This window comes from Dunckerocampus dactyliophorus, chromosome 6 (genome assembly GCF_027744805.1).
Source record: "Dunckerocampus dactyliophorus isolate RoL2022-P2 chromosome 6, RoL_Ddac_1.1, whole genome shotgun sequence".
In the NCBI taxonomy this organism is placed as follows: domain Eukaryota; kingdom Metazoa; phylum Chordata; class Actinopteri; order Syngnathiformes; family Syngnathidae; genus Dunckerocampus; species Dunckerocampus dactyliophorus.
This window is the reverse complement of record NC_072824.1, coordinates 24,412,466-24,429,711: the sequence shown is the minus strand read 5'-3', so window position 1 is coordinate 24,429,711 and position 17,246 is coordinate 24,412,466. Positions and strand designations below refer to the sequence as shown.

Here is a 17,246-nt window from a genome sequence, read left to right as displayed (position 1 = left end):
TGCGTCCTTGGGTGTGCATCAACTGAATGTGTTGTTGTTGACACCTCCTCCTCACACAGTAGGAAACACGCCTACATGACAAGGACAATTAAGTGAGGAGCAGCTTTCTAATCTCTGATCTCTTATAATACCCTCCCATAGACGGGGTTTAACCTCTGTTCCTGATTTATGGACTACTTTTTTTACGCATACCTTTGCGCACTCATGCATGCGCACATGGATTTAGTTTACACGGCGGATTAAACGTTCATTAGTTTTAGCCGGCTTTTTATCTAAATTTTGAATGATTGTGGATCACTAATCGTCCCGCATCATGCGTAATGATGATGATCTTTTGGGCACAGGAGCCCTCAGTCGTGTTGGATTAAGAGTCCGTGACCCCCCACTGCTGCAGGACCAAGCACCCGTTTATTCTTCCAAATCACTTGGCCCTGTGTGCTGCTTTTGACTTGCCGGAATGGAGAGCGAGCTGAGACCCAGGGTGTGCTACCTGATCAAAACAGAACGCGGTTATGGATTCCATCTTCACGGTGAGAAGAACAAAGGTGGGCAGTTTATCCGAAGAGTGGAGCCCGGGTCTTCGGCTGACCTGGCCGGGCTGAGACCCGGGGATCGAGTGGTGGAGGTGAACGGGGAGAATGTGGAGAAGGAAAGCCACCATCAGGTGAGTGCCTCGTGCGTGGTAGAGCGACATCACCTCTTAGAAGAGGAAACAATAAATACATACCTGTTGGACAACTTTTTCTTTGCCCCAGGAGGAGGAGGGGGCTACTTAAATGGGTTAATGTGCGCCTTGTGCAAAAGGGATCACGTGTACAGAACAGCAAACTGGAGGAGCCCCATTAATGTGGATGAATGAATGTGGTTCATCTCCAAAGTTTCTTTACTCGTATGTCTGGAATCTTTGTGCAGCTGCAACTGTTCATGTTCATGTCCACACAACTTTCTTTTGTTATAGTTTGGCCCAGGGAGAAGTATTTGGATAATTGCATATGTTTTTCTGATATCATTTTTATTCAACGCCAGTGCATGTGAAATAAAACAAGCCACACGTCATTGAAGTGAGTAGGCTTTCAACTTTTATTTGACAGGGTTAACAAAAACATGGCATTTCATATTTATGAATTACAGACATTTTCAGGGCCCCAAATGTATTTGGAGATTTGTCATAACAGTTATTCTTATATAATACCTTGTTGCAGCCAATGAGTGTGTGAAGCCAGAATTCTTGATGAATTTACATATAGACAAGGTGCAAAGTACTGGTGACATTTGAAAAGTCTGGCGTTCTACAATCACATTTTTAGGCTGCAAAACCAGCATCAACATGTATCAGAATGACAGGTAGGAAGGAAAGGAACAGCCCATGGGCCAAAGCCTACCACATCATATGTCAAGCATGGATGTAGTGTTACGTCATGGACATGTGTTACTGCTAATGCAACAGGTTCACATGTGTTTATTGATGAAATGATTGAGGAAAAGACGTCTTAACCGTCCCGTGTAGGCAGCTTAAGACCCTTTGAAGGCAAATGGCTAAATCAGTGGCCTGATCTCAAGCCAATAGAGGATACTTTTCATTAGGTGAAGAAAAAAGTGAAGGCTGTAAGACCACAAATGCACAAACAAGCAAAAAAAGACCCACACACAAGACTCAAGAGGAAACTCGGAATCTGATGATGTACATGGCATCCAGACTTTTACAACTGCATCAGTTGTAACGGCCCGCAAGACATCCGGTAATGTGTTTAAAACTTCACTTGTTTGGATGGACTTTTTAAAATATCAGAGTGGAAAAAATGTGTATTTTGAAATTATCGTGTCCTTTCGTTTATGCTTGTAATGTCTTCTGTCCGATCTCTGAGGCGATGAATTTGTCCTGACTACTGATTGGATGAGCCAGGAAAACGGAGGGGGAGAAGGCTGCGGATATGTTACTACGGTTGTTATAGCGTTCTATTCGTCATTCTGTCAACGTCCGGGTAAAAGCTACAGTATTTTATATCAACACAAAAACACTACAAACCCGTGAAATGTTTAAATCAGAAAAGTTTGCAGCTGTGGAATGGGCGGATTACGCGCTTCCCATGCGTTGTTGTAGTTACAATGATCATTTTTTAATGTCTTATGTCTCTCTAAGGTGCTATTTTGTACAGACAGTGTGTAATAGTTTTAAAGTGGTGTCTGTTCTGGTCGTGTACAGTTAAATTATTGGTATTTTGAGTCTGAATCTGACACCTTACGTAACAATAGTTGTGCAATTAGTGCTATTACTGTGGCAAAGGCAGTACACTAAGCTGTAGGGATAGTTGAAACTGAAAGTATGAAATTTTTTGTTGTTTGTTGAGGTCCGCGATGTGGCTGGATCCTTGCTATTTTCCAAACAGTCCCGTGGGCCAGATGAAATTGGAAATTGCACTGTGGGACAGTTGTGGCCCGCGGCCTGAGTTTGCCACATACTCTAAGAGTAACACATGTAACACATGCCTGCACTGTGTACAGGTGGTGGAGCGTATCCGAGAGGTACCTCACCGCACCAGACTGCTGGTAGTGGATCGAAATACGGATGACTACCTCCAGAGTTGTGGCCTGTCTTGCACAGAGGATTTAGCCATCGAGATGGGAACCCTCTCACCGCGTCCCTCACCTGGGCCCACACCATCGACCTCCCCTGTGCCCCGAGCACTTTCACCCAAGTCCCCCAAGTCTGACGACATTCTTCCTGCTGCAGAGTCACCCATTCCCGCCATCCTTCAAGGCAAAGTGAAGAGATCCTCGGTGACGTCGAGTACTGTGACAGATACAGAGGTAAGAATCTTCTCTGCGATGTCAGTAGCATTAGAACGCATTCAAAAGTGCATCGTAGTAGCTTTATGGGGAGGATACGCGTATGTTCGCACTAGTGAACGATTGTCTAACACTATTAGCACTTGTGGAGTTTTCTCCCTGTGCTCGCATCAGTGCTCTCCAGGTATTCTCCACTGTTTCCCATATATTAATTTATGTGGCGGTCTGCCACGAATAGATTTGCTGCTACCTGTTCGCCCTCACTCATAAACACATTATAACACCTGTTCTGCAGGAGAATAAGAAGATGAAGCAGGAGGGATCAGTGTTGCCAACTCAGTGACTTTGTCACTATATTTAGCGACTTATCAGACCCTTTTAGATACTCTTTTTCAACAGAGAAACTTACCCACAAATCTAGTGAATGGACTTTTGGAGACAGATAGCACAAATTGCGCTTTTCAACGAGCAACGAGTGCTTCTGTGGGCCCCTCCCTTTTAATGTTTTTTACTCACTTTTTGCAAATGCGTCACGGCCAATTATGCAAATTGAACAATTACATTGTTACGGCAACCCTCCCCCAAAACCAACCACGCCACAAATAGATTGCAGCCCTGTGGGAATCATCGCTCCCCCAGTCCAGTTGGAAGGGAGACATTTAAGAACAGAACAGCAATATTAATTACAGCTTTTTAACACCCTCTGTCCTCAAAAGATCTGACGTCACTGTCACGTGTATGTTTACAAGGCACTGTTCTCCAAGAGGTGTGGTAACTACAGTATAATATTGTATTGTTAAAGACGGCTGTTGCTCTGTGTGTGCTGACTGTTGACACCTTACACACACACACAACTTCTCCTCGACTGACTATTAAACTCACCTCATCCACGTTTCCTTCAAACTGAAACACTAAACTTAAACTATAAAGGGCATTTTGTATATCCATTTCCATTTTGTATGTATTCCTCTATTCCAGCGGTGTCCAAAGTGCAGCCCGGAGTCCATTTGCGGCTCGCGGCTGTGATTTTACTGGCCCACAGCACAGTCTAAAAATGTAATTTAACAAGAAAACTTAAAAACAACAACAACAACAGCAGCAAAATGTGAAAATCTATCAAAAGTCAAAATATTAAGAGAAGAGTTGTAATCGAGCAAGGTAAAAAAGCCATCATTTCACAAGAATAAAGGAATAGTATGAGGAAAAATGTCATTTCAGTAGCATGAAGTTGAAATATTAAAGAAAAAACTTGTATTTCTGTTTTTTAAAGTCTAACTTTTGGAAACTTAGGTTGGGGGAAAATCTATAACATTGGAATAAAGTCAAAATATCAGGAGAAGAGAGTTGAAATATTTGGAAAATTATACAAAAATAATCAACAGCAGAAATTTGGCCAGAGTTATGTCAAAACATGAAGAGAACAATTTTCTAATGAGAAAAAAATTGCAATTTTATGAGAATAAACTTTTAGTAACAATTTTGAAATAAAGAAAAAATACATTATCAGCTAATTATATATTATTAAGTTATAATTATGAGAAGAAAATTTACAATAGGAAAGCTGAGTTGGAAAATAAAAAAACAGCAGAAATGGAAAAAAACAGCTGTAATTTTCAAAATTTTCAAATTTTCAAAAAAGTCAAAATATTAAGAACAAAAGTCATAATCAAATGAACAACAAAAGTCACAATTTTACAAGAATAAACGTGTATTATTATGGAAGAAACGTCATTTTTAGTAGCAGATCACCTGTATTACAAGGGTGAAAGGTAGTTTTTTCTTGAGCTACATACACTGTAGCTTCTTAGCATATCTATATGTGTTGGTTTGCAAAATATGAAAGTGGCCCTTGCATCCTTTCATTTTTCAGTATGTGGCCCTCGCTGGAAAAAGTTTGGACACCCCTGCTCTATGCAGTCCAGTACAGACCAAAGATTAAGTCTGGAGGTCACAGTTTTAAGTTGGCACATGCACTGTAAAGACTGAAGTTTGATGTTGGACCTTAGGGAAGGGGTCTTGGGTCACAATCTCAGTTGCAATTCCTCCCACAAAGGTCGGCTCGAGGTCAAGATTAGCTTTCCAAGTTTATCCACACCAAACTCATCCAAGCATGCCTTAACGGATGTTGCTTTGTGCATTGGAGCACACGAGTTCAGATTGTATCACCTAAGTTGACAGTCTACTAATGTACATCAAGAAAATAGGCCAATAACTCAGCAATGTTTATTATCGTGGTTGTAGTTTGCGGTGTTGCCTAGTTAGAATCCACAGTACAGTTCTTGCATTTGAGCCATTTGATTGAGCAGATCAGGTGTGCCTGATGTTGTGGCTGCTCAGTGCATATATAGTATGTATGTAAAAGACATCCGAATGCATACCCACATCTTGTCTTCTTTTCTCATAGTTACTGATGCAGCAAGGCGTGTAAAGTTTCCACAGGCGGCAAGCACAGATCCTAATGACGTCCCGATGTTGCTGACAGCAGAACATTTTGTCAGAGCCGTGTTTGGCCTCCAAACAAAGTGGCGCTCGATCGTCAAGACCAGCGGCTCAAATCAGCCTGTCATGTGTTTAGCTGAAGGCAGGGTAAATAGTGGTTGCTCCTTGGCTGGCTGGTGCCATTCTATTTCCCATTCTTGAATAAAACGGCTGTGATTTAAAGATAAAATATGCAGTATAATAAGAACAATTCGGCTATTGCACAACCACCCAAATCTCATGCCTCTCCTGGCACATACTGTACACTGTAGCATTACCATATTATGAAAGTACTCTGCACTGTAGTGTATATGTATTATTGTGCACATGCCTACATTATGTTACGTTTTACAGTGCACATTCTTATTTTATTAGGAAGGAATATCTTCAACAGTTCATGCATGTGAATGTGTCTAAAATGTATGTACGTATGTATGAAAGAAACATTACAGCTTTTTCTCGTTACATTATGCTTTTTGCTCTATTTTTTCTATTTTTGCTGGGTTTTTTAAAATTGCATTTCCTTTTTATTTAAGTTTCTTCTACAACGTGCCACACGCCAGTAAAAAGCGAGCCACGGGCCGCAAATGGCATCGGAGGCTGCACTTTGGACACCCTTTGGACGCACTTTTACAGCTCTTCGTCAGGGTTGAGCGTGTGACGTGACGTCGACTCCAGAACGCTCATCAACTGTTTAGCTCGTTAGCTTCCTTTGTGGTGAGCAAATGATGGCGTGTGCCTGTGAATAGTCTCATTCGGGCAGAGGATATATACTTTGGATCTTGCACCAAATTGTCAGACTAGATCCTATCTAGTGAGACTAGTGTTTGTTCCACCTCGTCATTGAGCATGAACTGATGAAGCCTGTTTGGATGAGAGACGCAACATCTTCTAAGGCAACCTGGACAGTCCAGTTGCAATCGATTCAATGCCCTGAGAGAGAATGATGGTAATTAAAGAGACAAAAGGAGTGTTATTGCAGCTGGAACTAATCGATGCGTACAACAGTCTTTTTATTGCAAATGTTGATCCGAATTCAGGAGGAGACGTTCGTGGAGGTGGGCAGTACGCCCTCTGAATGAGTCGTATACACAATAACACATTTCTATGAGATAGAAAGAATTTTCTACAAGCCGACCAATCACAGCCTTTACTGTCCGCGAAGTTAGATTTTTTTTAGGTGCACGTAAGGTGGTTTACTGGGGTAGTGGTGTTGCGTACACTTGCGCCTCGACACAGGAGCATAAACGACGTTTCAAAGCGGGAACTCAAAATTGAAACCAGGGAATGTAACAAAATGCATACCAGCAGCAGAGCAGCGAACAAACGTATTCAAGGGTCAAGAGAAATGGTTGACATTTATGAAAAGTGTAAACACAGACAAGATTTCATTGTTGCGTGAGAGCAGCAGACACCCAGATAAAGCCTGCTTAGAGAGGTCAAGCACAGACATAAACATGAAATGCAGCACACTATGTACCGCAACTTTTGGTGTATAAGACACACCAGTGTAAATTTAGAGAGAAAAACAGATTTGTAGATTTATTTGACAGGAGCCAATCATGAGCTCTGAGAAAACTCACGAGCTTGTCAACCCATCGAAAATCGCAGGATGTCATTACTCAATATAACAGCCTGACTCACGGTGTCATTTTAGTTAGAAGGCTAAAATCATCACAATGCAGGTTAACACTCAAAAGGTATCTAAGAAATATACAAGACAAGGAGGTTGCAAAAGTTTGCAACCCAACCCCTGACCAGCGACAGTCCCAAGAAGGCAGAGTTTTGGAGACAATACTCCCTCGCCTGGCAACCACCTCGCCCTCCTGGCGAAACAAACCAAGGGTGTCCAACGTGTGGCACAGAGGCCGTCTGTGCACCGTTGCTCAGCTGCCATATGGCTGTGGCACATTGCAGAAATATGAAAATGTTGATCTTACAAAAGCAAATGTAGTAACCTAGTTTAACGTATAATATAAAAGTTTGTCTTTTCTAAGTGGATGATTGGCGCAGTGAGGAACGACATCAGCACTTGGCACACGGGACTGTGGTTTGAAGTCCTTGTGTGTCTCATCAAACATTAGAGTGACATTAATGATGACACCTAGTGACCAGTGTAGAATACTGCATTTCATCAACGTCTGAGTGCGTCTTTATATGCCTTATATTTGTATCGTAATTCATTTAGTAATTTTTATGCTCAAAAATGCTTAATTTAGGCAAAAAATATGTAATATTTACTTAAATCTGCATATATTTTGACTAATAATGGTACATATTCAACCACAAAACAGTATGGTGTATTAATCAATATATTTTAGAAAACACGCAAAATTAAAAATGGCATTTTATCTGTCAAACACTGGTGTGGTGGTGTGTAGTGACCTAAAGACGGCTTTCAGTTTTGGCCCCCTGAGTTTGACACTTGTTAAAAACCTAATAATGTCACAAATAAGAATCCAATTGGGAACGATACAATTTGGATGCATTTCTATGGCTATGTTCACACTGCAGGTCAATTCGGATTTTTTTTTTTTTTTTTTTGCTCATATGTGGTGTGTCTGACTTTTTTTCATGTCAGTGTGAACACTACAATTCAGATTTTTTTCAAATGCATACATTTATATCTACATACGTTCGTAGGTAGATATAAATCCAATATGCATCCGATCTGCTACAGTCTGAAAGGTCAGGTTGCATATATCTGATCTATACGTCATTGAAAGGTGTGCTTTACCGTGCAAGACTTGGATAAAGGTGCTGTAGACAAAAGTTCTTTTTGTTGTTTGAAAATTATTTTTAAAAAGTGTCAGTGAAGCGGCTCACGTCAATGTCCCACCACTCCTGCCACCCACACGCGCCTTGTCGTACTCCACGAACTGCCATCGCCAAAATTCTTGCCCTCTTTCTTCCTAATCTCCTATGCGGAATCATTTGGTTAAGAAATATTGACTCCCGTTGCACAAAATCCTTGAAATTCCCACAAATGCATTAAGGAGCACACACACTGCAGCAATTTTTACTTCTGTAAACACACGGAAATATGTGTGACATTGTGTTTTTGGCGCGTGCGCATGTGTTCTGGAGCTAATACGATCAGTGAAATCATAAACAGGCCTCATTCAGCTCATCTGTCGTTGCTTATTATTTTGCTGCAAGCACGCTAGCTGCGTGTGACTCAAAGTGATTCTTCCTTTCGTATGATGTTAGATTAGTAGAAATTCTGGTGGAATAGATTCCAGAATTTCTGTTATATTATTGATATAAGTATTTATATAAATGTCCTTTATTTTCACATGTATGACTGGTGTGGTTTCAGCTTCTGTGTGTCCCCGAAACAGTGGTATAGAGTGACAGAAAATGGATGGATCATTTATTAAAATGTGTCCATTTCTTTGAAAACTTTGGTAGCTTTTACTATTTGAAATGTTCCCTTGCTACAGACGGAGGCCTCACCAGAGCCATCAACCGAGCTCCTTCCCCGCCTGTGTCATCTGGTGAAAGGGGAACAAGGCTATGGGTTCAACCTGCACAACAATAAGGCAAAGTGTGGACAATTTGTGCGCTCGGTGGACCCCCACTCACCTGCTGAGAGTGCTGACATGCGGCCAGGAGACCGACTGGTGGAGGTACACACATTAGGGCAGGGGTGTAGCCATCAAATTAGTCACGTTTTTTTCTACTTAACTAGCCGCTACAAGTGAACGGATAACATTTGTTATAGACACAGGCATTTTACCACTGAGTTAGTTCATCCGTAATCAGAATAATAAAGATGAAAGTTGCATGTCCGTGTTGCTGGAGACATCTGTTCACCATGTACATTGGTGCAGAGGCGCAAGAGCGAATCAGGAGGGGTGGTGTTGAAGGTGAAATTCTCCACAAACTACTGAAGGTCAAAGGACCACTTTAGAAAATTAATTAAGCCAATTTTTTGTTTGTTAATCTCCAGTTATGACAAGGAAAGAAGACTCACACACCAGATTAAGTTTAAGAATTGTATTGAGAATAAATCAGACAGAATAGGTTGACAGTTTCCAGAGCCCTGTCTCATTCACCGGTCCCCTCGTCCTCCACGCCAGCTGAATGAGAGAGGGTCCCGAACTCTGCCCTCTTCTGCCTTTTTATAATTGTTTCCTCAGACCACTGCCGCCAGTTTGCCCAAAGACAACTTTCTGTGCGACGCCAGAAGGTGATAGTCGCTGAGTTGTTGACACTTACGTAGCATAAACTTCACAAACTTCCCAGTCTATCTCAAGGCTTACTGACTTGTTTGTGCCCTTATCTGGCTGCTGGTACTGATTGGCCTTTACTATGTGTGAGCACCTCACTATTCCTGTTTAACCTTTGACACACTTAAACCATTATCCATCTACTCAGCTAATTGTTTAATAAAGCATTATTTCTATACACTACTTGTAATTATTCACTAAGTCATTAGATTAATTGACTAAACAGTTATATCTATACTGTACTTATTTTAAGGCACTCAATTAATATCAATCAATAAACATCAATGCAAACAGTTATTCTAAAATCTACTTGTATACGTTAATAAAATCACTCAGTAAGTCACTTTTTAGCCTACAGTGGTTAATGTCAGCTGACTGGTTTCATGTGACATCTACAAAGTGAGGTTTGTGATGGGGGACACACGCGATGAACCCACACCACCTCGCACTAGGGGCATCCCAGCTCTGTATTTCCATTCCAAAATGATACATGAATAGGTCACGTTATGTCACGCTACGTGTACAATTGAAGGTAACTGAGTGTGAAAGGACTGCCACCACCCCCCTTATCAATCAGGTCCGTGCGCTGATTTGCCGTGTGATAGGATTAAAGCAGATGAGCTGGTATTAGAATTAGAGTGTCTTAGACTGGAAGTGAGAGAGATGGTGTTTACAAGGTGAAAGGCTGGAAATGTGAGGTTTATATAATCTTAAAAGGAGTACAGGAAAGGTTGGTCGCAAACTGACAGATGTTACTTGCCTCTGTGAGGAACGTTTTAGTGTTGTGTAGAGGAAATTGTGTCATGCAAATCAACCTGCTTCCACTCAAATTACAGGCTCTCTCCCCCCCCCCCGTGAGGCGAGACAGGCCCCCTGCCTGTGACGTTGCATAACGGCTACTTCTTAGTCTCTGCTTGTCCTGACAGTTTCCTTTTCCATGTCTCCTGTTTCCCAGGTAAACGGGGTGAACATTGAAGGTCTGAAGCACTCTGAGGTTGTGGCACTCATTAGAGCAGGCGAGCAACAAGTGCGCCTCCTGGTGGTCGACCAGGAGACAGACGAGCTCTTCCATAGACTGGGGATCACGCCCACTGCACGACATGTATATCTTCATTTTTTTCCCCTTTGCCTTTCGTTTACGCACACACTGTGTTTTAGGGGGAAATCAGTGGTTTCTTCATCAAATTCAATAATATCCACTTTACTATCACATAGGAATGGACGTAATAATATAATAATTGATCATTAACAATGATGTCATTTGTATCAAAATTGACTATTTTATTTATTTATCTTATGTTTATAATTAACTGTACTAGTCTGGAAAGAGTTGAAGCAAAGTGAAGTACAGTAATCCCTCGTTTATCGCGGTTAATTGGTTCCAGACCCGACCGTGATGAGTTCATTTCCGCCAAGTAGGAGTCCTTCTTTAGAAATTGAATATTTTCATAGTAATGGTGTAGACAACCTGTTTACAATCTTCTAAATACGGTTTTAAACATTATTACAGCCCCCCCGGACATGATAAAACACCCAAATAATCACCTTTACATTCATATTACCCAATATCGTAGCTCTAATGAGAGAAAATAAACCATTTAAGACATTAATAAAACTTGTGCTCGTTTGTGTTGCAGTAAATGTGTTCTGGATGTGTGGAGGACAGGAAGTGACGTCAAGGGTTCAGAGTTGAGATTTAACTTGTCATCGATTATGCCGGCAACAGTAGTCCATGTCATTATAATGATTGATATTATTATGTCTATTGTGTTATTGTTATTATTGTGCCTGTTGTGAGATCATTTAAACCTGCAATAAATGCCTGTTGTTCCGGCAATCAAGTCTGGTGCTCGTCTCACCGAACAATTACTGACGCCTAGTGACCAATGTAGAATACTACATTCACAATTTGAATGCGTCTTTTGAATGCATTTTCAAGCTTGAAAATGCTTCACAATGCGTCGTTGTGAATAGGCTGTATTCAACCACAAAACAGCATGATTTAATATGTGTTTAATAAAAACCCATGATAGAGTGAAACCGCGAAATTCGAACCGCGATGTGGCGAGGGATGACTGTACTACTTGACAGCAACTAGCAGAGCCGCTGTTGTCTCAAAACAGAACAATATGCTAGTATTTATGGGAAGGTGGCAGCTCTAGCAAATTACTTTTTAAAACCTAATTAGTTATAGTTACTTTCCCAAAAAGTAATTGACTCCTTCATTCATTTAATTGTATAATTTAGCTTTCCATTTAGCTTTATCTCCCCAGCGTCTAACTCTTCCTCTGTTGGTCCCATTAGCAGTGTCACAGTGCCCTCTACTGGTCAAGCATGTACAGTAGCAGTATAAATACTGATTGAGTGACTACAAGGCAAAATAAAATAAAATATAGACCAGTTGGCTTGTGTTCATATCCGCGAATGTTCGCTAGTCGGGTGTTCGTAAGTGGGGGGCCTAGTGTACTGTTGCATCCTGACAGAGTCACACTGAGCCTGACGCTCTATTTGAGTTTTATCGCGAACCTTAACGGAAACAGTAGTGCAGTTCCAACACAGTCATCCCGCATATACACGTCTCTTCCTCTTCATATTGTCAGCGACATAATAACATAATAACACAGCGAGATGCATTCACAAACGCCAGAATTTGCAACATCAATGTTCCAATACCATACCGTTGTTTACTACCGGAAGCTAGCTTGTCAAAGAGAAAAGAGAGTTGTGGTTGCACACGCTCAGGAAAAGCGTTTTAGTGAAGAATTGCTCGTTAAGCGCTCGCCCGGTGGGCCAGAGAGCTATAAATGAGTCAAGACGCCGTCAGAAGGGCCACGTAGTGACTTGGCTGTAGCATAATTCAGCCTTAACAGCTCCATGTGAAGAATTCGCCCATTCCACAATTTACTTATTGTTGTTTTACTGTGCCTTTTCGGGTAATTACTTTCTTCACGCTTGTGATTGGCTGTTATTGACTTATGGTCAGAGATTACAGCATGAAATATTTTATTTTTTAATTCAGAATGAGCAAAAAATATATATTCGTTTAAATTCCTCTCCTGCTTCTCACAGGTCTACATGGATGAAACAGCTGCAGAAGCTGCCTCATCCTCACCATCGCCGACCAGTGACCACCTTTCCACCACAGAAGCACCAATCATACATGTCACACTGACAGACACCGCCATCACAAACATGTCCCCTAAACCACGAGCCAATGGGAGCTCTGCATCCCAGTCCTCAACCAGCTCCACTACCCGATCAGAGATCAGTAGCTCTGACATGAGCTTCCAGGTGTGTGTGTCTGTGAAGTTAATCCAAATGAGCGGCATATTTGATCTAACTTACGTTGAACGTCTGTGTTGGAGGTCCCCGATGAGGATGACAGGCGAATTTCGGACCCTTTCTTGGAAAGTGGTCTCCGCTTGAGCCCTACTGCGGCCGAGGCGAAACAAAAGGCTCTAGCTGGGCGCAACAAAAAGAAGGCGCCCCCTATGGACTGGAGCAAGAAACAGGAGATCTTCAGCAACTTCTGAGTGCACAGAGCAGGAAGAATGTATGTTCATGTATGTCAGTACCATGAACTTGCTCTTAACTGAAAGGCAAAGCCATGAGCAAGTAAATACCAAACACCAACAACCATAGTGATAGTGATCATTTAACTTGGTGTATGTAATAGACTGTAAGTCGTGTATATGGGCCATTCCCCTGATTTGGTGCAATTTGCTTGTTGTAATGTCTTTTTTCAAGCCAAAATCTGATAACACATGTATCGAACTACTCAAAATGTATGTTGGCCCGTCTCAGGGAACTTTATTTTTTTTGTATAAGTTTCCTAAATCAAGATAACTCATTTAAGTAGGACTGAAAGCCACAGGAATTACTTGTTAGCCGAGAATTAGCCTTCCAATGGACTACAGGGGATCTGAAACTTTGTTTATGGGTACCAGGACTGAGTGAAAAACCCAGGGACACGACTAAAGTGTAAATTAAAAAAGAAAAAGAAAAAAAGAAAATATAACATCCCTGAAGAATTTATTACATTTATTTATATTCCACGGTAAAGTCTAACTTGGGGGATCGAGGACAGGCAACAATGCAATTTTTCCAGTGGTCAAGGTAGTTTAAATTATTCTGTTAAACTGTGTTATTTTGAAATTCTGCTTCATAAAGAAATATATATGTTACAGTTAATTTTATTTGTGCATTGACACATTTCATTTCCCCGGGGGGGCCACAAATTGCACTGATTCGGTGGAATGGCACATATGCATACATTATCTGCTCTGTGGAATTTTCACACCCCACGCTGTAAAATGAGGACAGACACACACATCACTACAAATGGTTCCCTGTGTGGGCCAAGAGGACTTATACACATTAACTGTAAAGCAGTCTTTAAGATGTGCTCGTGTCTGTGTACTTGTGATTTTATCTGCATGTCTGGTTCAGATGTAGATTTGTGTTGTTGTTGAAGCTTTAGAAGCTGTGCATTTAATGTAAGTGTTGAAAACAAAAACAAAACATCAACATAAAACAAAATATCAACATAACATCCGTGCTTCTCTTCAGTGTAAGACGTTTTTGTGGAAAGGGAAGAATCTTCTGTAAAAGCTCGACGTTCGCTCAATTGGGGGAAAAAAAAAGACAAGGTAGACCATGTGATCACTTTTCGAGAAACGTTCTCTGTAGCGTGCTTGTGTGTGTAAAATGCTTGAATTAAATCATCAATATTTTTTCAAGGCTTGACATTTTTGTTTGCCTCAGACGCATTTTGACCGACAGGTTTGCACCATTCAGAAAATAAACTCTGATGAAACTAAAAAGCAAGAGCGAGGACAGTAAAAGCCTACTAAATAAACGGAAAAAACATTCAATAAAGGTTATAAATTCATTTGTATCTGATTGAAGTGAACTCAGTACACTAGGTCCCCAACTTACGAACATCCGACTTGCGAGCATTCGGAGATACGAACACAATCTGACTGGTCTTTATTTTCATGTATTTTGCCTTTTGGAAGTCCATATTTATACTGCTACATGCTTGACCAGTAGAGGGCACTGTGACACTGCTAATGGGACCAACAGGTAGAGGAAGACGCTGGGGAGAGCGTAAAGGAGAAATGGAAAGCTAAATTGTAGCTGTACGATGCAACCCTGACAGAGTGTGTGATTAAAGTTTATGAAGAGTTAATAGGCCTGCTTAATTCTACACCACCCACAGAACACTACCTCTTTTAGAAGAGTCTAACGACCACGACAATTTGTCCTTTTTTCAATAACTCCACTACCACCAACGACATATGCTCGCCCACTCCTCTTCAAAGGTAAATAACATTTATCATTACGTATTATTATATCACTTTTATTATTATTGTTTTTTCTCGTTTAATATTAATTACTACTGCATCCAAACTCATATTTACATACATACGCATATATGTATATATGTATACACGTACATGTAGTACCTATATAATTGGTAAATTACTTTTTGTTCGACTTACGAACAAATCGACTTGCGAACGGTCGTCTGGAACCAATTGTGTTTGTAAGTTGGGGACCTAGTGTATTAGATCCCGGAGCAAAACATGGCTTTGTACAGGGTTATTCAAAAAGAATGAAGCGATTTCATGACGCATTGCTTCAGTTCTCAAGTATCACCATGTTTTCTAAGTTTTGAATGGCCGCCACAGGGCCGCTGTAGTAGCGATGCCAAACTTGATTCTTTTTACTGACTCGAGTTTTTATGAGTGAATGGAGCACTTAACTCGAGTCGGGTGTCACAGCGTGTATACGCAAAAAAACAAAAAACCTCACATGGAGACTGCCGTAGATACAGTGGTGTGAAAAAGTGTTTGCCTCCTTTCTGATTTTTTTTTTTTTTGTATGTTTGTCGCACTTAAATGTTTCACATCATCAAACAAATGTAAATATTAGTCAATGACAACACAACTGAACACAAAATGCAGTTTTTGCAGTTGAAACTTTCTATTATTAATGGAGAAAAAAAATCCAAACCTACATGGCCCTGTGTGAAAAAGTGATTGCCCCCTAAACCTAATAACTGGTTGGGACACCCTTAGCAGCAACAACTGCAATCAAGCGTTTGTGATAACTTGCAATGAGTCTCTTACAGCGCTGTGGAGGAATTTTGTCCCACTCATCTTTGCAGAATTGTAATAATTCAGCCACATTGGAGTGTTTTTTTTTTTTTTTTTTAGCATAAACTGCCTTTTCAATAGGATTCAGGTCAGGACTACTTTGACGAGGCCACTCTAAAGTCTTCATTTTGTTTTCTTCAGCCATTCAGAGGTCACAAACAAATTCTGGTTGGACATTCTCCTTCAGGATTTTTTGGTAGACAGCAGAATTCATGGTTCCATTTATTACAGCAAGACCTCCAGGTTCTGGAGCAGCAAAACGGCCCCAGACCATCACACTACCACCACCATATTTTACTGTTGGTATGTTATTTTTCTGAAATGCGGCATTGCTTTTACACCAGATGCAATGGGACACACACCTTCCAAAAAGTTAAACTTTTGTCTCGTCAGGCCACAGAGTATTTTCCCAAAGGTCTTGGGGATCATCAAGATGTTTTCTGGCAAGATTGAGATGAGCATTAATGTTCTTTTTGCTCAGCAGTGGTTTTCACCTTGGAACTCTGCCACATTATGTTTAACTACCATATAAACTCTGGTTTGTTTGCTATCTTTTAATGGGGTGAACTTAGAAAATCAACAAGAGCTTAAATATTTTCCCCACTGTATACTGCAGCGTTATTTGGATTTCCCTTTGAGGGATTTGAATAAGTAGAATGAATTACAACTCAATTAAAAATACACCCATTTACTTTCAAACTGAGTAGGATCTTATATTTATAGAATTATAGAATTAAGCATGAAAAATTTGAACTCCAAAGCATTTTATTTCCATTCCCTGTCTGAAGGCATTCACACAACAAAAAATGTACCAGTCTGTCAATCTGTAAGATCATGCTCTTTATTACAGACAGCATTGTTTATTTAAAAAAAAAAAAAATCTCTGTTTCACTTTATTACTCATTTGTTCCCATCTTTTTGGCACCAGATTGGAAAAGTTTTAGAACTCCTGGTTCATCTGAAGAAAAAACTGATTCTTACGCAATAAACGACCAAAATAACAATACATCATGTAAAAGATCTGAATCAATGTGTGACTTTTAGTCACAGCAGACTGGGGTTTGGATTGTCTAATATTTGAATATAAACTTGGGTGGTAATCTCAATCATCACAGTTTAGGTCAAAGAGTGCCTGTGCCACTGTATTAGATGATGGCAAACTACATAACAAGAAAAATCATTTTATTTAACTTTGCTGGCAAAAACCGCACCTGTCATATTGCCATAATAAATGTTAAAAACAGCCACTTTTCTATTTAGTTTCTTGGCAGTGCCGTGGCTCCCTTATTTGTAATAAACTGCTCTCTGTGGTGTGAAGGGCCTTCAAATCACTTTAAATTACATGTCAACCTTCCACTAATGCAGACAGTGAAAAAAAAACAAACACACACACACACAGACACACACACAAACAGAAGGCATGCTTAAAAAATTGGGCCAGGGCAAGCCAGTCACCCCTGGAAAATGAAAGTTAATTTGCACCTATCATATGAACGCTGTCGAACTATCCAAAACATGCTTGAAGGCAAACAACTTCTCATGCAGGATCTCTCCAATAGCCGCACGCAGACTCAGACAAGCAATATGG

The 17,246-nt window shown here is 40.6% G+C and overlaps 1 protein-coding gene across 1 annotated transcript; it reads left to right on the top strand.

Annotated features, from left to right (window-relative positions):
* Positions 1 to 135: 135 nt before the first annotated feature.
* Positions 136 to 14,236, top strand: LOC129183267 (Na(+)/H(+) exchange regulatory cofactor NHE-RF2). The gene is made up of 6 exons (XM_054780326.1): positions 136 to 664; positions 2,503 to 2,808; positions 8,709 to 8,894; positions 10,453 to 10,599; positions 12,567 to 12,788; positions 12,863 to 14,236. The coding sequence occupies exons 1-6, from the start codon at positions 458 to 460 to the stop codon at positions 13,028 to 13,030; spliced, it is 1,236 nt and encodes a 411-aa protein (XP_054636301.1). The 5' UTR covers positions 136 to 457; the 3' UTR covers positions 13,031 to 14,236.
* The last annotated feature ends 3,010 nt before the right edge of the window (positions 14,237 to 17,246 follow it).